The sequence below is a fragment of the Tasmannia lanceolata genome, unplaced genomic scaffold (genome assembly GCF_043159265.1).
Source record: "Tasmannia lanceolata isolate RefF3 unplaced genomic scaffold, GAP_Taslan_0.1 ptg000003l, whole genome shotgun sequence".
Lineage (NCBI taxonomy): Eukaryota > Viridiplantae > Streptophyta > Magnoliopsida > Canellales > Winteraceae > Tasmannia > Tasmannia lanceolata.
The window spans coordinates 21,209,210-21,236,902 of NW_027518680.1; the positions used below are offsets into that span (position 1 = coordinate 21,209,210).

Consider the following 27,693-nt stretch of genomic DNA (forward strand, 5'->3'; position numbering starts at 1 on the left):
ACTACTGAGGGCCCTGATTCTGCCTGTGAGCCTTTGCACATCCCTGACTTCCTTCGGCGCTGTCATTTCTAGTAGTGCTTTTATTTTTTTGGCATTGGCCTCAATTCCTCGCTGGCTGACCATGAAGCCTAGGAATTTTCTGGAGGTAACCCCAAAGGCGCATTTGGCGGGATTCAACTTCATTCAGTTTCGGCGGAGTACGGCGAAGGCCTCTTCAAGGTCGGTAATGTGGCTCTGTGTTTTGAGACTTTTGACGAGCATGTCGTCATCGTATACTTCCATGTTCCTCGCAATTTGTTCGGAAAAAATCTTATTGACGAGACGCTGGTATGAGGTGTCAGCGTTCTTGAGGCCGAAAGGCATGACCTCGTAACAAAATAATCCTTGGTCGGTGATGAAGGAGGTTTTTGGAATGTCGGGACCATACATCTGGATCTGGTTATAGCCAGAGAAGGCATCCATGAAGCTTAGCATCTCGTGTCCGGCAGTGGCATCAATGAGGTAATCGATCCTTGGTAACGGATAACAATCCTTGGGGCACGCTTTGTTGAGATCCGTGAAATCTATGCAGATTCGCCACTTGCCGTTTGATTTGCTGACCATTACGACATTGGCAAGCCATTCCGGGTAGCGAATCTCTCTGATGAATTTGGCATCGAGGAGTTTATTTACTTCTTCTCTGATGTACTTTTGTCTTTCAGTTGCGAAATTACGTTTCTTTTGCTTGACCGGCTTGGAGTTAGGGTCTACGTTCAGCTTGTGCACTGCTACATCTGAGGGAATTCCCTACATGTCGGAGGCGGACCAGGCGAAGATATTTGAGTTAGTCTTTAAGAAATCTACGAGGTCAGTTTTAAGCTTACTTGACAGGAGAGAACCTATCTAGACGGTTTGTTCGTCGGTATTGGGGAACAGAGGAATTTTCGTGAGTTCTTCGACCGGTTCTCCCTGCTTTACCTCAAATCGAGGGTCGGGACCACCAATGGAGAAGGTTTTTTTGGCGGCTTTTTTTCTTTTTCAGCAGGGTGGCGTAGCATTCGCGGGCTTTCTCCTGTTCGCCGATAACTTCTCCGACACCAAGCTTTGTGGGAAACTTTATTTTCAAATGGGCCGCGGAAACCACTGCCCCCACTTCGTTCAGCGCAGGCCTTCCAATGATTCTGTTATAAGTGGAAGGGACACGAACTATCAGGAAGGTTTGCATGATGGTGCGTTGGATTGGGTGAGCTCCAAACGTTACAGGGAGTTTGATTTTCCCGCGTACCTTGATTTCTCCTCTAGAGAATCCGAAGATGGACCAGTCAACAGGCTCCAGCCTATCACTGCTGATGTCCATTTCGGTGAAGGCATCTTGATGGAGGACATTGACCGAGCTTCCAGTGTCTACCAAGATTCGGCCTACGTTAAAGTTGGCAATGGTGAGTCGGACCACCACAGCGTCATCATGCTGTCGATCTATCTTCCCATAATTTGCCTCGGTAAAGGTGATGGGTACACTGGGACTTGGATCCGACCTTGACTTCTTGGAGGGGTTTTCTACGGAGTTGATTTGTCCCGCATAGAGGGCGCCATCCTTCCTCGGTCGGTCCTCCCAATGCCGGACCACCATAGATGGTGTCGATATTTCTGGTGATCTTAGGCGCTTCCTCTCGATCCGAAGCTCTTTCCCTACTACTTTCCGCTTGCTGGCCGGGTGAGCGTCGAAGTTCATTTGGTCAATGTATTTAGGACCTGGGTCGTTGTTGGTTCCTTGGAGGATTTTGAAGGTAACGATCAATCCGACCAAGTCCCGCGAGCCTTTCAATTTCCTTCTTAAGATGATAGCAATTGTTGGTGGTGTGCCCATGATCTTGGTGAAAATGATAATATTTAATAGAATTTTTTCCTTTTCCCGTGTTTCTCATTCTTTCAGGCCAGTGTATGGGTTCTCTATCATGGATTTCATACAGGATATTTGATATGGTGTTGTTCAATGTGGTGTAGTTGACCCTTTCAAACTGGGGATTTGGGGCGCGACGATTCTGTCTGTCATTGTGTCTTGCCTGCTTATGACTTGGTACTGCCCTAGAATCGTCTTTCCGCTTTTCACTTCCTCGGGTGGTTTCCAATTCTCTTTCCATGACAAATGATTCCTCATTATTGATGTATCGATCCGCAGTGGCCATGAGTTCTTGGAGGTCACGTGGAGGGTTTACATTCAAGGCTACTTTCATGTCTCTATCTCGAATGGCATGGCGGAGCGCGGCACGGACCATATCGAAGTTCGGTTCGTTGATTTGGTGGAGTTCCACACGGAACCGATTGATGAACTTTAGGAGTGTTTCGTCCTTTCCTTGCCGTAAAGTCAGAAGAGCGTCGGCTGGCTTCTTTCGGAGCCGACTGTTAAAGAAATAAGCGACAAACTCCTTTCCTAGCTCGTGGAATGACTCGATGGAGTTGAGCCTCAATCGACCGTACCAGTTGCTAGCATCCTTCTTTAAGTAGGCAGAAAAGGCTTTGCACATCGTAACATCCGAAGCGTTCCTGATCACCATAGCACGGTGGTAAGTTCAGAGAAACTCAAGAGGGTCAGATGACCCGTCATAGAGGTCTAGCCGACGCATGTAAGAATTCGTAGCAACGACCGTGTTGGAGATTCTTGGAAAGAATGGAGAAGCGATTTTGCTATCCCACTCCGCCAGGAAGTCCGGGTCACAGGACGTCTTCATTTGCTGTTGGAGTTCTCTTATCTGGCGTTGGAGATCGGCCATGATGGTGGGATTTTCTTCTGCTTGATTGTTTCTCCTAGGGCTCTCTCTTGGTAGAGGTATCTGACCGTCGATCTGTTGGACTAGATTCGTTGGCTCCACCATTGGGTCATTGCATCTTCGATGGCAATTATCACGGCGATGGTCGGGTGGCGGGCTAGTGATTGGTGATTGAGGCAGACCCTTGTTGATGTTAGCGGGGTCTTTGACTCCGAGGATTTCATCCTTCTGAGGATCCTTGCTCCTCTGAAATCTCAGCGGGAAGAATCCCTTCGCCCGGTGGGTTTATAGGCGGAGGTGGCACTGCCGGATGAGGAGGAATCCTCTGAAGTACTTGTTGGAGGGCGGCTGCGACGCTTTCAAGTTGTTGTACGAACTGGTTGAAGGCGGTCATAGTTACCAGAGCGTCGCAGGAGACAACCATTTCTCCTGTCTCCTCTAGCTGTTCTCGGTCTCGTTGACTTGCTTGGCTTCTCGTAACCATTCCACCGTTAAGTTGGGAGGTAGCTTTCGACTTTGGCATAGTCGGTCCCATGGATGGCGCCAATCTGATGACGCCCGATATCTGACTGCACGAACTAGCTTGGCAGAACTTGGAATCCTGTGCTCATAGAAAAAGCGTCAGTGGACCCGGAGTTGTGGCTCCGGGCGGCCACTTCGACACTCAAGTCAGAAATAGGCAATCACAAACAATGGACGATGAATAGGAGAGGGCCAAATCAAGTTACCAGACCAAAGGGGGAGAAGGGGAATGGAATGAATGAATCTGCTTGAGTGCGTAGACCCCTTTTTATAGGGAGGGAGATCCACGATCTTGGAGATATCAATTAGGGCTTTAGTTTAGCCCATGTGGAGCGTGATGGATGGAGAATAAAATCGTGGAGATATGATTCCCGACGATTTTGGGCGCAGATCTTGGATGGTGGCCTGGGCGGGATGTTTGAATTTTGAATATCGCGCCCGGAGTGCAACGGTAGTCCGGATTGGTTGCACAATGGAGATATTCCCGTGATTGTGTTTTGACTTTTTTTTAGGTTCGTTACCGTACGAAGGTGTAGTTTTATGGGTGTGGTCCGTTAATGAGTGCTGCTTGTGGGGGTTAACGTGATCTAGTCGATCGACGAAGGAGGGATTTGAGGATCGGTACCGTGAATACCGATTTTACCCCTAATAGTAGGTAAGCTGGATTTGAACCTCCGTCCTCTAGGTTACAGAACAATGCTTTAACCAATTGAGCTAGAGGCTCAACCCCAGAAGTGTATAAGTTAACACTTCTTCCTCAACGATTCTCATTTGATATGATACAAGTAGTTTTGCATGAGAAAAGTTTGCATTAACTCTCAGAACTTTAGAACGTACGCTTTGGATGAGTTATTAAAGGTAATGAAATCAAGGCATTTAATAAGAAAGGAAGTTGGATATGTTGCACAACATTTGAAATTTGGGTTCACAAAATTAGAAAAGCTTGAAATACAGACACTAAAATCTTTAAATTATAAAAAATCCAACAAAAAATTATCTAGATCCAAACCTGTATGTAGAGTTATGAATTTTTGCAACTTCGTAAGAATTCACTTAAAGTTGTGAATTCATTTGAGCTACCGGAAGCTAGCTGGCTGAAAAACAACCCGGTAGCGAGATTTTTTATCTCCACTGTTCGTGTGATCAAATAATACATAAGCCAATGAACGAAAATATTCCTTCATCGCCATCTAGGTGAACAATCTCATATATAATAGTTGAAAGTAATAATGTTGTAATTGAGCGTCAAACTGCATAAATTGTCCATTAGATTTGGCCACAGCCTAAATAGGTTGTGCCCTAGGAATCATTTCCAAAGATGGAAATGATTTTTGGGGCACAACCTATTTAGGCTGTGGCCCATCTAATAGACGGTTTGGATCATCCTATGGTGCGTACAATACTTTTTAATAAAGTGAGGAGTGCGATCATCAAAATATGGTAGTGCTGATAACATTTCCCATATTCACTTATAATGACTTTTCAGGAGCGATATTGTAAGAGGAATGCTTAGATTGACCAGGCCCGGCCTTGTGAAAAACGGGTAAAAGAGCACCTTGTCAATTTATAATCGTAATTTTTTGTGCCATCCTGAATGGATATTGACCAATGGGGCACCCTTTTACCCTTTTGTTTTGCAAGGGCGCATGACCTAAATTTCGATGACGCATCATATTCTTCTTTCAAGGGGGTGAATTTATCACTACCCAACGAAAATATCGATTTCTGTGGCATATGATAGCGCTTCAATTTCTGTGTTGCCCCTCAATTTCTGTGATGCATCCCCCAAGAATGGGAACTTACTTTTTTTTTCAAAACCAGTAACATAGAAAGAACTTCTTTGGTCTTCCGACTTTTTTCTTGTCTTTTGGGTTGCAACCTACATATTGTAAATAGCCCCTTGATTTCTGGAAACATAAAGTCCTCAATTTCTTTCGAACAAAGACATTAATATTGTCTTTGTAACGTTAATAAAGTGATTTTCTGATGTTCTCTTTCTTAATATTCTTAAATCTTGAAGATTAAAGCACTTCGACAGAAGCTTGACTGGAAAACACAAAATATCAAGAAAATGAATATGCTAGAAAGGTGTACCAAAATAAGGAGAAGAAGATTGTGTAATGTATACACTATAGAGAAGTGTACATGTTTGCCACCTAGCCCTGTCATTTTGACGGTCGGGCATCATATAAATTCTCTTCACTTATAATGACTTTTCAGAAGCGATATTGTAAGAGGAATGCTTAGATTGACAAGGCCGTTGTAAAAAATGGGTAAAAGGGCACCCCGTCAATTTATAATCGTAATTTTCTGTGCCATCCTAAATGGATATTGACCAATGGGCGCACCTTTTACCTTTTGTTTTGCAAGGGTGCATGTCCTAAATTTCGATGACGCATCATATTCTTCTTTCAAGGGGGTGAATTTATCACTACCCTACGAAAATATCTATTTCTGTGGCATATGATAGCCCTTCGATTTCTGTGTTGCCCCTCAATTTCTGTGACGCAGCCCCCAAGAATGGGAACTTACTTTTTTTTGTCAAAACCAGTAACATAGAATGAACTTCTTTGCACTTCCAACTTTTTTCTTGTCTTTCGGGTTACCACCTACATCTTGTAAATAGCCCTTTGATTTTTGGAAACATAAAATTCTCAATTTCTTTCCAACATAGCCTCCTTCCCCAAGGCCTCACTTTTTAATAAAGGGAGGAGTGCGATCATCAAAATACGGTAGCACTGATAACATTTCCCATATTCACTTATAATGACTTTTCAGGAGCGATATTGTAAGAGGAATGCTTAGATTGACCAGGCCTGGCCTTGTAAAAAATGGGTAAAAGGGCACCCCGTCAATTTATAATCGTAATTTTCTGTGCCATCCTAAATGGATATTGACCAATGGGCGCACCTTTTACCTTTTGTTTTGCAAGGGCGCATGTCCTAAATTTCGATGACGCATCATATTCTTCTTTCAAGGGGGTGACTTTATCACTACCCTATGAAAATATCGATTTCTGTGGCATATGATAGCCCTTCAATTTTTGTGTCGCCCCTCAATTTCTGTGATGCATCCCCCAAGAATGGGAACTTACTTTTTTTTCAAAACCAGTAACATAGAAAGAACCTCTTTGGTCTTCCAACTTTTTTCTTGTCTTTTGGGTTACAACCTACATGTTGTAAATAGCCCCTTGATTTTTGGAAACATAAAGTCCTCAATTTCTTTCCAACAAAGACATTAATATTGTCTTTGTAACGTTAATAAAGTGATTTTCTGATGTTCTCTTTCTTAATATTCTTAAATCTTGAAGATTAAAGCACTTCGACAGAAGCTTGATTAGAAAACACAAAATATCAAGAAAATGAATATGCTAGAAAGGTGTACCAAAATAAGGAGAAGAAGATTGTGTAATGTATACACTATAGAGAAGTGTACATGTTTGCCACCTAGCCCTTGTTATTTTGACGGTCGGGTATCATATAAATTCTCTTCACTTATAATGACTTTTCAGAAGTGATATTGTAAGAGGAATGCTTAGATTGACAAGGCCGTTGTAAAAAACAGGTAAAAGGGCACCCCGTCAATTTATAATCTTATTTTTCTATGCCATCCTAAATGGATATTGACCAATGGGCACCCTTTTACCCTTTTGTTTTGCAATGTGCATGTCCTAAATTTCGATGACGCATCATATTCTTCTTTCAAGGGGGTGAATTTATCACTACCCTACGAAAATATCGATTTCTGTGGCATATGATAGCCCTTCGATTTCTGTGTCGCCCCTGAATTTCTGTGACGCAGCACCCAAGAATGGGAACTTACTTTTTTTTGTCAAAACCAGTAACATAGAATGAACTTCTTTTCTCTTCCAACTTTTTTCTTGTCTTTTGGGTTACCACCTACATCTTGTAAATAGCCCTTTGATTTTTGGAAACACAAAGTCCTCAATTTATTTTCAACCTAGCCTCCTTCCCTAAGTTACCTAATCTCCCCCCCCTCCAATTTAGTTGAATGATCCACACACACACACAAATTTAGTCGAATGATTTAAAAGAGAACAAAAGCTTCTCAAAAGCTTAAATCCTTACTACTTATCTCCAAAAGCCCAACATAGTCAGAAGCCGTTTTGACAACGACACCCCTTACAAGTTTTATAAAATTATGCTCAGTTTGACAATGGCACTACATACAAGCTTTTAAAATCTTTTTTTTTTAAATAGCCGCTTTTAAAATCTTTCTTGTTTTGTTATTTACATTCATTTTGAAGTTGATGTATTAGTGATCTATTTTAAATTGAAGAAGAGAGTTTTGTTTATTTTTCTTTTCAATTTCTTTAATGGCAATTCCTCTCTCTATTTTTTGTGTTTCTTTCCCCTTCTCCATGAGTAGCTAAACCCACTAAGAGTTTAAATGAAGCCATGGGGAAGGAGAAAGAGAAGTAATTAAAACAAGTGGCTTATATAACAAATTATGTAGGATTTTATTTTTGTCTAAATCCCAATCATCCATGCCATTGGCTTTCCCCTTTCGTATGGATGATTGTTGATTAACAAAGATTAAATTCTATATAATTAATATAAATTAGAGGGTTAATTCGATTAAGATACTCATAAATAATGACATCTTTTAGATCTTATTATTTATTGACTGTTTAGTTGGATTTTCAACCTAATTCAAATGATTGTTTAATTAAATTTTATTCAAACCCATGGTGGATTCTAACCCTAAGTACTCTTTTATATTGAATTAAGGTTTTTACACTATTCCAAATTACTTTTGCAATTTTTCAATTTACTTAAGCCATTAGAATTTGGTTTTCTAATTAGATTAGATAAGTAGTTAATAGGGATCATTAAAATTTTGGTACACTTTGCCTAAATTAAGATTTTCAAATCACAATCTTATTTGTGTTCGATTCTTAGATTGTTTAGAATACAAATTTATAGATATTGTTGGATCCGAGGTACGTCCACGGAAATCCTGAGTAAATGCCAGGCAACATATATCATAGTTTATATTCTAAGTGATATAAGAATATGATTCACAAACAAGATTTCTCTTTCCTGAGTTCGACCCGTGACTACACGCGATCCGTGCACTTGTGGTTATTTAATAAGACAATCACATGTCCTAAATTTCGATGACGCATCATATTCTTCTTTCAAGGGGGTGAATTTATCAGTACCCTACGAAAATATCAATTTTTGTGGCATATGATAGCCCTTCGATTTCTGTGTCGCCCCTCAATTTCTGTGATGCACCCCCAAGAATGGGAACTTACTTTTTTTGTCAAAACCAGTAACATAGAATGAACTTCTTTGCTCTTCCAACTTTTTTCTTGTCTTTTGGGTTACCACCTACATCTTGTAAATAGCCCTTTGATTTTTGGAAATATAAAGTCCTCAATTTCTTTCCAACATAGCCTCCTTCCCCAAGTTACCTATTCCCTCCCCCCCCCCCCCCCAAATTTAGTTGAATGATCCACACACACACAAAATTTAGTCGAATGATTTAAAAGAGAACAAAAGCTTCTCAACAGCTTGGGAAAACTTCTCAAAAGCTGAAATCCTTACTACTTATCTCCAAAAGCCAAACATAGTCAGAAGCCCTTTTGATAACGACACCCCTTACAAGTTTTATAAAATTATGCTCAGTTTGACAATGGCAGTACATACAAGCTTTTAAAATCTTATACTCAGCTTTTCATTTTTTTAATAGATATTTTTTTTCTGAGAAAAAACTTTCCTTAAAAAAGGTGTTTTCCATAATTTGGTAAGCTTATTAAATACAGATTATCAAATTCTATGAATAAACTTTTTTCAAAAAAAAGAGAAAGAAAAAAACTCACCGAGAGCTGTAATTTTGGTTATGGAAAACAAAAATTCTTGTTTATCAGGCTAGGTTTATAGGTTCTCGTCTTTTCTCAAAATGGGGATCTGGCTATGAAACATCATCACGACTTGAGGCAATTCCTTGAATCGAACCAAACCATCGAAAATAAGATTCCAGGAAATTGATGGATGTAAACCAAACTAAAGAAAAAAGAAAATCTAGAAAACAAAAACCCTGAATAAAGCGACAAGATGTCAGTCCAAGCGATGACGTTCACACGATGATGGAGTCTTAGTCTTCTTTGTGTGAGAAATGGATTGAAAGAGATAGAAAATGTACATAATGATGCCACTCAAAAAAAAAAAAAAAAAAAAAAAGCGACAAGATGCAGTCCACGCGATGACGTTCACACGATGATGTTGCACAATCAAATGTTATTTAAGTAAGCCAACGAAAGTAGCAAAGGACCCAATGAAAACAAAAACCCAAAAAAAGCGACAAGTTGCATTTATTATTCCTTTCATGAAATTTTGTAAAAGTTCAGGCTCGAGGGCACACCGCATGCAGAACAAAATTAGGGCTGCTAATGAGTGGTGGGACCCATGATTTGCTTGATCAATATTAAACCACAATGAGATCTTCCACAGTGTGAAAAGAGGATGTGTACACATGTTGGGTCTTTTTGAAAGAATAAAATGGGCGGTCAAAAGTACAAGAAAATAATGCTTGATTAATGATTCCTCCATTGTGCTAAGCCGTGCTTAGAAAATCAATGTATTCTAGATGTTCTATGAGAAAAACTTTTCAAACATAGTTGTTTTGGACCAACAGTGACAAGAAGGCGGCCACCGCTCCTCAATGAAACCCTCCCCTGATAAGGCATATTGAAATTCAATTTGATGACTAGAGTAAGGGTAATCCGGGGCTGGCCAGAGTTGGAGGAGTACGAAGGATGACCAAGGATTGATCTTTTTGTCCCGTTGGGGTGACTGACTCAAGTGAAGTTGAATTAAGTGCGGTCTTACAAGGAATCAAAATCTCAAATGAAAGTTTTTCAAATAAAGCGGATTGTTGTTAGGGATTCACTTAATGTTTATTAGGCAGATGGATGGTAGCAATCCCTATCCTTGGATATTTGTCAAGTTGATAGATGACATCTACAAGAGAATGAGGGCACATTTGGATACCTCATATTTTGCATTTGGATTAGGAATTGAGTTTTGAATACAAATTGAATAGATCTGCCAGCTCATGTTGAGGCAGACAGAGAGGGAAGGGGGTACTTCCTAGTGGAGTGGAGAGGTTGAGGACTGAAGAGCGTGAAGGCAACTGCCAGATCTGTGGATTTCCAATTACTTATTTTCACAGCATATTTGGAAATTTGATTTTTTTCACTGTCAGTCGCTGAGTTGGAAATCCAAGGATTTGATCCAGATCCAAATCATAATGCAAAAAGGGCTGCAAATGTGCGAAATCCAAATCAAAATCTTCTCGGCATCCAAATGGGCACCAACTATGGAATTACCCTTTGGCATGTGAAAAGATCAGCTAATAGCGATGTAGATGGACTTACCCTTGCTGGGATTAGTAGGAATGCATTGGAAATTTATGATTTTTTGCCGCCTCGGGCAGTTGGTTTTTTTCCTTTTTTTAGCTAGGGACCAACGGAGAAGGCATTTCACAAGCAGACTGTTGCACGAGAGAGCAGCCACCTCTGATGAATTAAATGAATAAGACAAAATTTATTGAGAAGTGAGACTGTGGCTGTGGCTGCTCTCTACCTCTGATGAATTAAATGAATAAGACAAAATTTGTTGAGAAGTGAGCCTATGTGGCTGTGGCTATGGCTGCTCTCTCATGCGATTGCATGCCGGCGAAATACCAACTGCGATGAATCCCATAAAAATTACGTCAATAAAACTATCCTACTCACGTAATATATAAATTAACTTTTGCCAATTAAATATTACGTCAATAAAACTATCCTACTCACGTAATCTATAAATTAACTTTTGCCAATTAAATGTGAACGGCTCGGTGATCTTAGTCAAGGAGATGAAGATAAGAATCAAGAGGAAAGTGCATGGAACTTTCTCTAGTAATTGTAAAAACGACATGAATATTGCCTAATCATTCATTTCAATCTGGAAAAGAAGATTCTCATAGATTTTCATGGGAAGGAGTGGGAACATAGTTGTGGGCTCGTATGACTTAAAGGAGCCCAAAACAATGTGCTCTCTCTCTCTCTCTAAGTGGAACCATTGATCAAAACGAACAAGCACAAAGATAACATAGGTGTTTAGGTGGTTCAGGAACGATGCCTATGCCAATGTTTCTAAGCGTCGTTCTCTTGCAAATGCCAGCGTTATTTACTGTCTCCATAAATTTTCAATTAAAAAATGGCTTTCTAATCCTTCCAACTTTATCTACATACACCTGTTAATTAAAAAAGGACGATGAAATATAATAAGGATGCGGAAATTAGGGAATTTTATTTCTTTTCTGTGAAAAAGCTATTAAGCTGACAACTATACTGTCAATGCATTTGTCCGGCCTAACTTATCTTCAAATTGGCAAATGTCCTCTTAGTTCGTTTCTACGTGTCATGCTCCCCTTTCTCATAAGCATGCGAACAGTACTCTCTCTATCTCATTAGTTTAGGAGAGTGATAAATCGGCTCTCCAAATTGATGAATCGACTTCCCATGTGTCTTTCTCTCTCCCCTAGGTTAGTTAGAGAGAGAAAGAGGAGAGAGATACACACATGGGAGTCGATTTATCACTGCCCTAGTTTATTATTGAATTAAATAAAATAAAATCTGCAAGATGGTCCACATGTGCGGCTGCTCTCTCTATCTGATTGAAAATGACGTGTCTCACCTAGAAAGACAGATACGATGAAAATGGAGTTTTTATCGACAATCTTTTCATAAGGGCTTAGCATCACCGGAAACGCGCACCGTCAAACGTACATCCATTTGGAGTTGTCAAATGACTAAAATGCCCTTATTCCTAAATCTATAAACCCGTTAAATGCCTTTTGGTTTCGTTTTCACCTAAAATGTAGCCTAAAACTACATCAGAAGAAATTTTTTAATATGGGACGGTGGCGATCATCCCAGGAAGAAAATATTCTATAATTTGTGGTCTATCTTGTGGGCGGAGAGAGCGATACTTTTCGTCAAACGCTATAAAATACAACCCAAAGAACGGTTGGGTACGTGTAGATGTGTGGATGGGATAAGGGGACGATGAAGACACGTGTGAGATCAGGGGACGGTGAAAATCCAGGAATTAACATCAAGGGGAAACGACCAGTAAATCCGCCTTCTCCACGTTCCCTTATAATCCAACCGTCGAAGCGGATAAAGGGGGGAGAAATTCCGAAATCTTCGGTAAGGAATCCTACATAGAGGTTATTTTTTTTATTTTTTTTTACATATTTTGCACTTTTTACAGACATATTAGGTTTAAATAAGGTTTAAAAGAAGTTAAATCATTTCTTCTGTCATAAAATTCTTCTAGGTCGTTCTAAATGGCTCCAATTCTTCCGCCGCCAACAAACTTCGTTTCCGATATGTTTATCTGGCGGTGGGATACAGATCAGACGCCCCGTGTTATTTGTACGATGCGCCACCGTTATTGAAAGAAGCGTTCGACTCTTCTTCAAGACAAGTTGAAATATATGCGTTAATTTTGAATTTTTTACTTCTGTTACATATCTTTCTTATCTTTGGGTTTTTAGGAAGGAGAAAAATAATGTTGTTTCCCTCCTTGTTTGGATTGTTTTTTTTTATTCCAAATTTAGTTGTATGTTTTTTTCCTTATTTTTGTTTTTTGGTAATTGTCTTCCCCGTCTTTTAATCTGTTTCCTTAGGTCGTATAGTTGGTGTAGGTATTTTCAAGTACAGAAAACTTTAGTTGTAGGTTTTTTCCCTTATTTTTGTTTTTTGGTAATTGTTTTCCCCGTCTTTTAATCTGTTTCCTTAGGTGTGGGACCTGATCCCGCGAGAGGGAAATGACGCGCGAGGCGCTACGCTCTCTCTTGGTCTCTCGTACCGACGCGAATGACGTGTGCTTTTTATTATTGATTTTAATTACCCAACCAAGCAGGCAGCAACCAAGCCATAGGGTGCAAACAAACGTGCAACCCAGTACCCATAAGGGTAGGGGTAAGCTGCCGAGCCTAGCAAGGTGTGATTTAATTCATTTTTTTCGTGAACTTGGGATCACTAAGGCAATCCGAATTTCACGCAAAAGAGAGTGACAGAGTCGCCACCTAGATGAGGGATCTATGACCCATAATTGACCAGAAATCTAGACTCGTTACCTGGTTACGAGAATGTAAGGTATGGGGAGTTACTACCACATGCACCATTCCTGCCAGATAATCGGTCTTCAATTTCAAAAGTTAACTCTTTTGAATTTCTTTTAAATGGCTCATTTAACTCTATATTAATGTGCGAACTACATGACATGCATCATAAGATCTAATTTCAATGTAATTCCTAAATATGTATCTTGATTTTCTTAATTTGTTTGAATTCAATCTAAGTGAAAGTTCTCCTAAAATTCTAATTTCATGAAAAGTCCTAAGTGATTTAATTACTTTTAATTTAAGGATTAATATACAAAACCCCACCACTTATGTGCGGAGCCGACTCGGGCTTGGTATACCACTCAAGTATCCAAGTTGCCTACGTATCACAGCCTCACTGGAATCAGAGTCGATCGTAGTTCGGTGCACCTGAACTAAGCTATGTGCCTAAGACGTCTAAGACACCGATCTAAACTGGGCTGACTATTTTAACAGCTTTCAAGAGATTATTTAATTCAAGTTGTTTAAGTTTTATTATCTTAGGACTTCATCTAAGATGCTATATGGTCCTAGCTAAGTGCAAGACATCCCTTAGACTAATGCAGGTTAACCTACATCCTAGGTAACTAGGCAAGTCCTATGAGAAAAGTGGGGTATGGGGTAACTAGTGTAACTAGATCTATGGCACGGTTGCTATCCTAAAACATAGGACACAACGAGACGTAAGTGTTCCTAAGGAGCCCTAAAGGTTCCTACGATAAGAGACCGTAATCCAACGGCTCCTAAGATGCGAATCGAGTTAATTCGATTTGTTAAACTTAATGATTTTCAAATTTTGAGGATTTTCGATTCCTAAACATCTAAGGAATACCAAAGGCTCTGTGGTTGGCAAATTTCAGCCTTGAGTTGCATCCATGGAAGGGCATCGTGCTCTCAATCATTGTATAATTTAGCACGTAATTTATAATATCTTATTGCCTGGCATGTTTCTCAGGATTTTCGTGGACAGTGGACCTCGGAGCCAATAACATACTATAATTTACGCACTCCAATTATGCTGGATCGATCGCAATTAGTATACGATTATGGTTACGATCTCGGCAGTTAAATTGTCACAGCATAGCCAATTTACAAATGCAATCTATGAACCCTAAGGTTTCTGTTTCAAAAAAGTTAGGGATTAAATTTATGATGAAAGTTAAGATTTTTTGGAGATTTTTACTGACTTTTGTATTGATTTGCTATTAAATTGTGATTTAATATCATTAAGACCATATTGCTAGGATTACACAGTAACCCTACGCAAGCGAACTCCAAATCAGTTGAAACTTTTCCAGTAACAAGATAGGGATGATTGTAGCTTACTGGAAAACGTTCATGAATTATCATTAAGATTTGATATAAATTCCCGATTTTTTCAAATTCAAATCAGATTATAGATTAACACAACAACCTATATCATATCAATCTTAAATTACTCCAAACTTTTATAGAATAACGATATAGATGATTAAAGTTTACTGAAAAATTTGCATGAATTATCATTAAAATTAGATATCAATTTCTGATTTTTCAAAATTCAAATCAGATTATAGATTAACACAGCAACCTATAACATATCAATTTCAAATCAACTTAAACTCTTACAGGATAAAGACAATCATAAGTGTAGACTACTGTATGACTTTCATAGGTTTTTATTATGATTTGATCCCCATTTAAATTCACACAAAAATCAGATGAAACCAAATAATTACTTAAAAAGCAAACCTAATGGTATCTTAAAATCAAATAAAAAATTCCAGTAGATATATAATAGATTATAAATTTTTTTATCAAAATTTCAAAACTTAAAAATTAAATATCCTCCATAAAATTGGTTTTTAAATATAAGAGATCAATTTGTTTCCTAGGCGTTAAAACCCGTTTATTAAAATAAATTGTAAAATCTTAACAAATCTTTGCACAATCAATTAAAAATATTTTTCTAACATTCCAGTAACCTAAGTTACTGGTTTGTAAAGAAAAAGTTTGATTTATTAATTTAATAAGAAAAAGAATTATGGCATGTAAAACGGGGAGGCGATTAGAAAATAGTAAAAACCATATTTGTTTAAAAATATTTTCAATGGAAACTTCCATTTATTATTAAGCTTTAATTCTGAAAAATCTCATTAATTTTTAAAAGCATTTGGTATTTATTAAAAATAGCCGAAATTGAAAATAATTAATAATCTGATTAAATAAACTCCAACCAATATGAAAATTTTTGGGTGATCTACAAACCTTGTAAAACTATTGGAAACAAACTTTCACTAAATTGGGACATGATTTGATATACTTTTGGCTCCATTCATCAAGAAATAACCCATTTCGGGGTTATTCTTTGAAAAATAGAATGAAAAATAAAACGGCCGAACTGCGGTTGGAAATTAAGTTTCCCCTAGTTTTGTATTTTATATAAAACCCAGAAAATATCAGTTTTTAAAAAGACCCATGTTTTCAAATACTTGCTTTGATAATATAATTTTAATTCATATTGAATAAAAACAAAAGAAAACCATTTTTAAATAGAGGAAAATTAATTTTTGGATCAAAATTTAGATTTTGAAAACTCATAATCTATATTATAACATACTGGAATTTGAAAGAAAAACTCGTTAATTTGATCCATCAAAATTAAAGCCCTAGCATGCTTTTTCTACTTCACAAAGATGAGGAATCCTTACCGTTGATCGCGATCCTTGTCTCTAGGGATGGTGATCCAAGATATACGCTTTGTCCAACCCTTTTTTACGCTAAAAAAGATCGAAAGAACACTCCAATAATTCTTGATTGTGTGATGCCTTGGAGAAGAATAAGGAATACAAGAATTCCTTTTGTGAAGAACACTTGAGAGAGAGATCACACTTCAAGATAGAAGAGGTTTTTTTTTTTTTTTTCTAGGGAGGAGAGAGAAAAAGGACAAATTTTGATTTTTTTGAATCTTTTCTAGGATTGTTTGCTTTGATTTTTATACAAAAAAGCCAGGGTTAAGAGAGAAATAGTAATTTCCAATGTGAGAGCTCCATTTTTTGGCTTGTTTCCAATTTTCCCCTCTCGCTTTCTTTCTTTCTTGTTTCCAAATTGGATTTGATTCTAATCTTAATTTCTTGTCAATCAAGACATGCTATTCTCATTCCACATTGCTTCTTTGGAAGAAAATCTTTTTAAGCAATCATTCATCTTTTCCTTCTTTCCTTCTTTTCATTTTTTATTCTTTTTATTTTTCTTTTAACAAATATGATGTCACCATTGTGACATCATCAAGGTTAGGTGCTCAACTCATGTGGGTCAACCATGTGGGCCGCCCACCATGGTGGTTGACCCATATGGGTGAACCCACATGAGCTCCATCTTTGCGGGCTTTAGCCCAATGGGCCATTTCACACGGATTTCGGGTTTTTCCGTAAAAAATCAATAAAATCTTTCTAAATTCAACATTCTATATATGGACCCAACCCATTTGACATTTATGATGCATCCCTCACACATGATTGGACCATCTTTTTTGAAAAATAACTTTTCGGACCAAAATGCCCCTATTTGACTGTTAGACATCCAAATGCGACCAAAATACCCTCAGATTGATTCACCCCTAAAGGGAAAAATTAAAAATGGAAAGTCTTTGTGGTCAAACTTAAAAAATATAAACTTTTAAAATTGGGTCATTTCGGTGAGCAATATTTAACAGGATCATTTGGTATCCCCTGAAAATACCCAAAATGCCCTCAACACTTAGAATTTCCAAATTAAGAGAAACTCTTAAGAAATTCTAAATTTAGCAGGTTTTCCAAAATTCAAGAAATCATTCATAATCTCTCAGACATATTTCGGGGATCAAAATAATTACACAGGAAAAGACCAAATTACCCCGATGTGCTAGAATTTGGCGAGACTAGGAAAAACCCTGAGAAATTCTAAAAATAGCAGATTTTTTAAAAATTTATGAATGGACTCAAGATTTCTTAGACACAACTTAGGGACCAAATATGATATGTTTGGAAATGTCTAAAATACCCCCGAAGTGCAGGACTAAGAGACAATCTTGAGAGATCTAAATTTAACAGGTTTCCCAAATGTTACGAAATTACTCCTAATCCATCAGCCGTACCCTCGAGATGGTTTTGGACATATGAGAAATGATTGAAATATCCATAAGATGATGAAAATATGGAAGCCCCATGAGTTTCTAAAAATAGTAGCTTTTTCAAAATTTATAAAATCACTCAAGATTTCTCAAATATAACTCGGGGGTCAAACGAGACACATCGGGAATGACCAAAATACCCCTGCAGTGCAAAATAGGCAAAAATGAGGGCAACCCTGAAAAATCTAAAAAGAGCAGGTTTTTTTATTTGCTTGGAAACTTGAGCTTTCATCTTACAGAGGCCAAAGGAACCCTCTAGAGACCTTTAGGATCGTGAATCAACTTCAAAACTCCCATAATGAAATGAAATCTACCCTAAAATGCATGGATGTCTAATCTAATGTTGAATACGGATTCAAAACTCGATGATACTACCGAATCTTTTACTTTTTAAAGCGTAGCAAAACGGGGGTGTCTACATTAGGTCGTATAGTTGGTGTAGGTATTTTCAAGTACAGAAAATATGGATGACATATGTTTTATTCTCTCAGCACGACATGTAAAGTTCTAATTCTTCTATTACTGTTTCTTTTGTTGGTTTTTTTTTGTTTGGGTGTTACTTTGTTTTCTTTTATCATTAGGGATATTTATTGTTCCCCTCACTATCGTTTTAAAGGAAATAAACTATTTTCTTATCGAACTTTAGAAAGTAGGTTCAACCAATACAGAAAAAAAAATCAAAACCGAGTTAGTAGAAAAAACATTTTGTGCCTGTTGGTTTCCATTCGTCTTCGATAGACAGAGTTTGCGGCCAATTAGCTTCCAGGCTATTGGAGACCTGCTGCATGAAAGTCTAACCTTTCTTTCGACAGGTACTATACTAGACGGTTCCTTTGTTACTTATGTAGCCTTCTTTCTGTTTCAGAATTTTTCCCCTATAAGTTGGTTCATGTAAATTGATGGGGACACAAATAACGAATTCGAAAGGCCATGCTATGAATGAACTCCTACAAGTTTGATAATAAATTTATTTTTTGCTGTTAAATTTCAACTGGTTTTGTCCATATTTGTTTACGTTACAATTCGTAATTTTCCCTACACCAAATAAATGCAAACATGAAATAACACCATTTTTTTTAACTTTATGTTATTTGAATTTCTCATTTCCTGTAGTGGAAGTATATTTTGTCAACGTCGTTTGAAAAACTTTACATCAATTGGACTCCTACTACTTCCTACTGTGCATCTCTACTGAAGGTATTCATGTCTTTTAAATTATATAGCATGGCTTTGAAATGAAATTTCCCATCCCATGTAGAAAGTCTTAACAGTATATTTTTTATTTTTTCTCCTACTATGGTAAAAAATTATAATTTATGTCATTCGTGATATAAAGTTCTGTTGTTCACAGATCAAATTTCATTGTATAATTATATAATTACTCAGTTTTGATGAGTTCCCGAATCAAAGCAAATATATATGTTAAAGTAGACATTAAAATAGGTTTACGTCTACGTGGTTTACAAAAAAATTACAAGAGCTTGTCATATTCCTTAAGAAATTATTTTATTTTTTATGTACAAAAGAAATCATAAAGTATTATTTTTTACAAATAATAGTGAAGTAAACAAATCATAAAGTAATTTCTTGAGAAAGATGATGGGCTGTTATAAGTTGATGTACACCATCTAGGCATAAAGTTCCTTTAATGCCTACTCTAACAGTTATAGTTGGTTCAACTCAGAAAGCTTACAATATCGTACTTATCTTGTGCTATAGTAATAAAAAAATTTAACTGTTTCAATAATTGGTTACAATAATAAAAACAATGAAAATTTCTATGACACTTATAGTGTAACATCCTTAGTGCAAAAAAATTCCCAATTGCAAAAAACATATTCTTTCTGAGAGAGAGGATAACATTTTATGTGTCATCTCTATTTGGGAAAAAATAAATATTAGTATTGGAAGTCCCCTGTAGAATGTCTTTACTGTTTAATGTCAATGGAATTTTACTTACTGATGTTGTTTGTTAATGTTTTCTTAATTTATCATGAATTATAGTAACGGCCCCCCACTAAGGAAAACAGAAACTAAGAAAACAATTACCAAGTACCTTTGGTTTTCATCATTATTGCAAATACGAGCACTATAATTGGATTGGTTTCTTCTTCTTTTCATTTGTCTCTTCTTACTTTGGTTGTGTCTGTTTTAAGGTTTTTTTTGCCTCATGCGTAGGGATTTCTACGATACCAATACAAACGATCTTGACATTGTGATTTGTGCCTACTACAGATTGGATATGGAATTTCTTCCTGGTAGAATACAAAAAGAACAAGATTTCTTCCTTCGACTGTTACGGTTGGAGTTTTATTCTGCTTACTTCTTCTACGTGCAAACAGCATCAGAACAATTGTAGACCAAATTAAAGATCGATTGGTTGGATTTGTAAGTTCCTTTTACTAGGTATGCATAATTATTATTTTTTGTACTATTCGTCTTTCTTTATTACATCTACCAAATCAATTGTTTGCTAACATGCCCTCTTCGTAGCTATAAGTTTATGCCTATATATTTCTTACATTCCCGAATGATGTTTGGTCAATCGTTACTTTTCGCCTCATCAGATGCACTTATATGTCCATCTATTTCTATAGCTTTACTATATGGGTAGGTATATTATTTCCTCCGGCATATCGACTAATAGTATTTACTATGTTTTCTTATGGATTGTTAGCATATGATATGTCAATTGAGTCTTAAGAACAATTCCTTCAAATATATGCTCTGTCCATACGGATGTATATTGTTTTCCTTCAGATATCGACTAATCTTATTTACTGTATTTTTCACATTAGCTCTTACAATATGAGATGTTACTCTTAAAATATAAGATGTTAACTTTGTTTTTTTTTTAAATCATTTAAATATGCCCTTTGGCTTCCTCATATGTTTTATTCCTCATACGTCGTACTGTACAGTTTTATAGTTTCATTGTTGAAATTGTAACTAATTTATTCACTATTGCCCAGCATCTGTTACGAACTAATTTATGCACTGTTCAAAATGAATCCCCGTCATGATACACATAATTGTCTATCAACTCATTACATGAACGTTTTTGCAACTTCCATGACCTACTTCATCATTCATCAAATAATTGATATTATCATTGCCTTTCCTCAATAGATGATAAGCTGGTAGAAGATGGTTCAAAACTTAGACGTTCGCTTAGAATTAGACAGTTACGTATGAAGAAAGGTGCTACTCTGAATGTGGAGCGGGCATTGGTAAGAAGTACATGTGAAGGCGCACCATCAACTGCAACTGAAGAATTAAATACTACTGATTGCGACCTACAACAACGCCAACATCTTCTAAACAATGTTCAGCACAATTATTCGGAATCCGAACCCCAAATGGCAAGCCTAATTGTAACAACTGAAGAAAGTCCAGCTATTGATGGAACGTCCGTTGAGCTTCCTACATTAAATTCATTACTACAGTATAGCATGTCTGCAAACGAGCAACCATCCTTTCTTCAAGGTCAACACTTTTTCTTAACTTGATTTTCTTAGAGCACAATATTATATAGTGCATATTTATTTAATGTGATTTCGTCTGTTCCAAATAGAGATTAGGATATCAGCCCTCGCACCAACCGTACTTGCTACTGAAGTACAAATGGAGCCTATCACATTAAATCCATTAACAGGACAAAACAGATGTGCCGAAGAACCAGATTTTTGTCCCGAAGGTCCCAATTCCTGTACTTTTCAATATATATTCACTTACTATTATCTTCCCCTTATGATTGCTGCTCTACCAAATTGTATAGGTACGAATCATTCCACATGTAGAGAACGTTATGCATTTAAAAAAACATGGAACTTTGGTCCACCAAACATGATGTGCCGAATGTGTGGTGCGCTTATGTGGTATGAGGAAAGATCCTCTTCTACTACGCAAAGTACTTTTGCCAGATTTACCATGTGTTGCCAGGATGGGAAAATCCAGCTTCCGTCACTTCCAGAGATGCCACAATATTTACAAGAATTGCATAATGGAAAATATGATACTCAACATACATGTTTCAAAGAACTACTTCGAGCATATAATTCTATGTTCAGTTTCACTTCAATGGGTGGTGTTGTTGACTACAGTATTATTGATGGCAGAAGCCCATATTCATTTAGGATCTCCGGTTCAAACTACCATCAAATTGGAACATTGTTGCCAAGACCTAGTTGCAAACCGATGTTTGGACAATTATACGTGTATGATCCTAACAATGAAATAAGGAATAGAATAACAGAAATTCATGCTCACGATGGGCGTTTCTCTATTGATGAACATATTGTCAGAAATTTAACGCATATGCTCAACTGTACAAATCCTTATGTACAGATTTTCAGATATGCGAGCAAATTCTTGAAAAATGATTCCACTATTGACTTACGTATTCGTCTTATTGAAGAAAGATCTCGAGATAGTCGACAATATAATCTACCAACTGCCCCTGAAGTTGCCGCGCTTATGGTTGGTGATGGATCTGAACATGTTGACTGTCGTGATGTTATTATTTGTAATCGTGAAGGTTTCTTGCAGAGAATAAGTGAATGCCACCCCGCTTATATGGCACTGCAGTATCCCTTGCTGTTTCCATTTGGAGGAGATGGTTGGAGAATTAACATACCAATTAGGTCAACTCTCACTTCAACACGCCCAAGTAGGAAAAATGTAACCATGAGAGAGTTTTACGCTTATCGAATTCAATACCGAAGTATCGAAGGAAGGACCCTTATCGAATCTGGGCGGCTTTTTCAGCAGTTTGTCGTTGATGCATTTGTAGCTATTGAAGAACAAAGACTCTACTGGGTGAGAAAGCACCAGGGACAATTGCGGGAGAAGTGTATCAAGGGTTAGAAGATGCTGTAGAAAACGGAGATCACGATGTAGGAAAAATAGGACAAAGAGTTATTCTTCCATCGTCATTCACAGGTGGAGCTCGATATATGGGACAAATATTTCAGGATGCAATGGCAATCTGCCAATGGTATGGAGTTCCAGATTTATTCATAACATTCACTTGCAATTCAAATGGATAGAAATCACTTCTGCTTTAGAATTAATCCCGGGACAGAAGGTTGAGGACAGGCCTGATATAGTAGCAAGAGTGTTTAATATTAAGAAAAAACAGCTTCTGAATGACCTCCGTGCGAAAAAGTCTTTGGCAGAGTTATCGCAGATAATAAATATATATGATCATAATGAAATTTTTTCCTTCCGTTAGATAAGTAACATTTTTCCACTGGAGATTTGCAAAAAAATAAATTTGTTACGTGTTGCTAACTAGGGGTGGTCATTCGGTTATAACCGAACCGAATGACCCGAAAATTAGTAACCGAAATAAATTCGGTTAGTTGAATCTCATAACCGAAACCGTAACCGAAGTTATTTATACCCGAACATAACCGAAACTGAAATTTTAGTTCGGTTATTCGGTTAGTTCGGTGTAACCGAATCAATGGGAAGAAAAACTCAAAAACTAGCTTGGGACAAAGGCTTTGTTGAGTTGAGTTGAGAGCATTAGCTGCAAGTTAGCACAGCAAAACCCTATTTCAATTGGGGAAAAAAAAGAAGTCATTCATCGAGTCATTGATTCATAGGGAAAAAACAAAGCATTAGCACAAATGAAAGGGAAAAAAACAAAACCCTATTTCAATTGAGGAAAAAGAAAAACCCTAAATCTCAATGTTGAAATCAATGTTGAAATCAAACAAACCACTTTCGAAATCAAAACCTAAACCCTAAATAGCAATCCACATGGACCACATCCAAAGGACCAAAGCCCTAAAGCTAAAACGCATACAAACACTAGAAATAAAAGGCAATACCCCTTAGTCTTGACCAGTGTTGGAGACTTGGAGTGTGAGGGCGGAGGTGGAGAGACTGAGAGAGAAGAAGAACACTAGGAGAGAGGCCACGTCTGCAACTTGCTACTACTTGAAAAAACCCAAAAATGGCAAAATCCAAACGTGTCTGTGAGAGAGAGGGAGAGATTCGAGAGTCTGAGAGAGAAGAAGAAGAGGTTGTGTCGAATCGTAGAACTGAGAAAGGTATAACGCGAAGAAGAAAGTAGGTTTGCTGAGAGGAGTTGAGAAAAACCCTAAAAACGCAGAGCAAAATGAAATTGCAATCGACTTTAAGACTTTTGCCTTTGGGCATTGGGCTTTGACTCTTTAGTCTTTGTGTCAAACTAAAAATTTCGACTCACTAATACACCCCTATTTGGCTATCTTTTCGTATTTTAGTATTAAAAATCATGAAAGGGGGCTGTCCAAAGCAACAAAACGAGGGGTGTGATGAATAAAGTCTTACAATATTTTCATTTTTGTATGTGGGAGTGACTGGTTGTCTGGTACGTTGAAGCTTTTCAGTAAGGATGATAGGGCTATCTATTATATTTAATGGGCTAACAATAGTAAGACCAGTACGTATGCTACCATCTTCATTTAATGCACTCGATGAGACCTTCTCTAGTGTATTTGAAAGGCTAGGGTCTGAGCGCTTGGCAGGAGAGCTATAAAGAGGGCAGGAAATTTCAACTTTTGATTTTTCAATAGAAAGATCTATTGCATTAAATGTTGCAAGATCACAACCAGATAAAGAGGGGAAGAGCAGAACTAGGCAGTACTCTATCGTCAGGGATTACCAAGGTTAGCAGCTATGGTGATATTCATGCCTGAAATAGTACACTGGGCTTTTGAAATAGAAGCATAGGATTCTCTGGGTAATAAATGCGAGTCAGGAGACCTAGAGCTGGGATCTAGAGTTTGACTATCTAAGGTTTTTGGAGACACCACCTCTGATAAGGGTTTGAAGTTTGACTATCTAGGCTTTTTGGAGACACCACTTGGGGAAAAACTCTTACAAGTTACAAAATTTTCATTTTTGTATGCGTACAAAATTACAAATCGGTTTTTCGGTTAGACCGAATGTATTGATGCCTATAACCGAAACTGAAACCGATAACCGAAAAAATCAGGATTTGGAAACCGAAACCGAACCGAAATTCAACTTAACCGAAACCGAAACCGAAAAAAAATTCGGTTCGGTCGGTTCGATCGGTTATTACGGATTAATGAACACCCCTATTGCTAACAGTAATATTCATTAAATGCAGATGTCCATGTAGTAGAATTCCAAAAAAGAGGATTGCCACATGTACATATTCTTTTAACGTTAGCAAGTGAAGATAGGATTGTTACAGCAAACGAGATTGATAATTTCATTTGTGCTGAATTCCCAGATAAAGATGACGAACCGTTGCTCTTTGAAATTGTATAAAAAACAATGATACACGGGCCTTGTGGAACTTCGAATCCAAATTCGCCATGTATGATTAATAATGTCAGTTCTAAACACTACCCTAAGAAATTCAACAATAATACATCAATAATACATCAACTGATGAAGATGGGTTCCCCATTTACCGTCGAAGGGCTGATGGACGGACAACAATGGTTCATAATCAGGAAGTGGACAATCGATGGGTTGTATCGTACAATCGTTCTTTAATAACAAAATATAACTGCCACATGAATGTTGAACTTTGTGCTAGAACAAGAGTTATTAAGTATTTGTTTAAATATCTTCATAAGGGACCTGATCGAGCAACCATAGTTTTTGAACTTAATTCCTCGAAAACGACAGATAGAAATATTGGCTTACATAAAAATAATGACGAAGCTAAACAATACTTAGATTGTAGATATGTATCTGCACCGGAGGCATGTTGGAGAATTTTTGAATTTTATACACAAGGCCAACAACCATTTGTTGAACGTCTGCAATTTCATCTACCAAATAAACAATACGTTATACTCAATGACAATGACAATTTGTATGAAATTGTTGAAAATCCAAATGTTCGGATAACAATGTTTACAAAATGGATGGACACTAACAGAAAATTCGATGATGCGAGAGCATTGAAATATATAGAATTCCCTACTGCATGGGTGTGGGATAGAAAAGAAAAAGAATGGCACCACCGTAAGAAAAAGAGAGCTATTGGCAAACTGTATTTTGCTCACCCATCGTCAGGTGAACATTATTATGAGAACATACGCACTGTTAATGGAATTGTCTACCCAGATTTTAAATCAGGGTGTGGTTCGTTGGGTTTGTTAGAAGATGATAATGAATGGCTTGGGGCACTAGCAGAAGCAAGTATTTGGGCATCAGGTAACCAGTTTCGCCATTTGTTTGCATCGATTTTGATATCATGCAAAGTAACAAACCCATTATTATTATGGGAAACCTACTATGAAGCTCTTTCAGAAGACTTACAATTATGAACTCAAAGGCATTTACAAAATCCAATGTTATTATTATCTCCAGATGTCATATAGAATATGGTACTTGAAGAAATAGAAAGCATTCTCAATTGTAATGGAAAAAGTCTTTCGAATTACCCTCCTCTACCACTGGCAATGAAAACTCACAACCATGAATATGAAAACAGACTAATTTGGGAAGACTCAAACTACGATCAAATTGAGGCACTGACTGAGTTTCAACATTTACATGAAGGTTTAAATGTCGAACAATTGAAAATCTTCGATGCAGTAATTGACTCCTGTGATAATAATAAAGGTGATTTCTACTTTGTATATGGAAGCGGCGGCACAGGTAAAACATATTTGTGGAAAACATTGATATATAAGTTGCGCAGTAGTGCAAAAATAGTATTAACTGTAGCTTCCTCAGGTATAGCTGCACTATTACTACCAAGTGGTCGTACTGCTCATTAACGTTTTAAAATCCCACTTGAACTAAATGACACTTCTACCTGCACTATTCCACAGCAGTCAGAATTGGTAGACCTAATTAGGAAAGCTAGCCTCATAATTTGGGATGATGCTCCAATGATACATCGGTACGCAATTGAATCTGTAGACCGGACGTTCAAAGATTTACTAAAAAATACATCAACTGACGCTGGGTCAAAAGTTTTTGGAGGGAAAACGATTGTGCTAGGAGGCGATTTTAGGCAAATACTCCCTGTCATTCCCAAGGCTAGCCGACAAGTAACTGTAGCTGCTTGCTTGCAGAAATCTTACTTGTGGTCCCATTGCAAATTGCATTATTTAATCAGAAATATGCGCTTATCTGGAGAGCAGTCAACATCAATAGAGAATCGTGACATGTCTACTTTTGCAACTTGGGTTCTTGAAGTTGGAAATGGCCACGTTCCTATGAATGCTATAGGTATTCACACAGAAACAGATTGGATAATGATCCCTGATGATATGCTCATAGATGATGATAATTCTGGCATCATACGATTAATTTCAGAGATTTATACTGACTTCCCATCCAAGTTGCACGAAGACAGCTACCTCGAACAACGAGCGATATTAGCTTCAAGGAATGATGATGTCGATCACATCAACTTACAGATGTTGGACATGTTACCTGGTGTAGACATTCCCATTTTGCTATACTTTAAAAGGCAAAAGAATTGGTATTTTGTCAAGTTTTGAGTCTATATTCCGCCTAGGATTAAGCATCTAATAAATTTAGGAATTTCACTAATTCTTAGATGTCTTTACAAGAGGATCAATGTGTTCTTATATAGAGCACTTACATGATAAACATGGAATGGAATCAAGATAATTCTAGAAGGAAATAATCCCTAATCAAATCTACCTAACCAAATCTACTTTCCTAATCTCTATTGCTTGCCTCTTCTAATCCACTTGCCTCATTTATCTAGTTGCCTCGTTTACCCAACTTACCTAATCTACCTCCAAGATGATCCAACGGTGAGATCTTAACCCAATCAACCGTTGGATCCCACATATTCTAACATGCCCCCTCAAACGTATATGGATTGAAAATCGATATACGTTTGACAACAAGTAAAAAAAATCCCAATACAATAGAATTCCCCAAATTACAAATGTAATCAAAATCAACTGATATGATGCACACTTCCAAAAGTCTATGATGAAGATCCTCTGATGAAGACTGATGTTGCTGCCAATGATCATTGATGATGGTTACGAAGAAGATGCCGCTTGTTGATGTGTCACGAAGAGAGCTTAAAAGCCAATAGATCATAGCCTCAAAGGAGCT

At 37.4% G+C, this 27,693-nt stretch overlaps 2 protein-coding genes across 2 annotated transcripts; one reads left to right on the forward strand and one right to left on the reverse strand.

The window, feature by feature from the left end:
- Positions 1-1,724: 1,724 nt before the first annotated feature.
- On the reverse strand, positions 1,725-2,534 carry LOC143867173 (uncharacterized). The gene has a single exon (XM_077376060.1). It carries the CDS (start codon positions 2,532-2,534, stop codon positions 1,725-1,727), a length of 810 nt encoding a protein of 269 aa, XP_077232175.1.
- Positions 2,535-25,070: 22,536 nt separating this feature from the next.
- On the forward strand, positions 25,071-27,098 carry LOC143867189 (uncharacterized). The gene is made up of 3 exons (XM_077376061.1): positions 25,071-25,797; positions 26,234-26,244; positions 26,421-27,098. Exons 1-3 carry the CDS (start codon positions 25,071-25,073, stop codon positions 27,096-27,098), a joined length of 1,416 nt encoding a protein of 471 aa, XP_077232176.1.
- Positions 27,099-27,693: the final 595 nt, after the last annotated feature.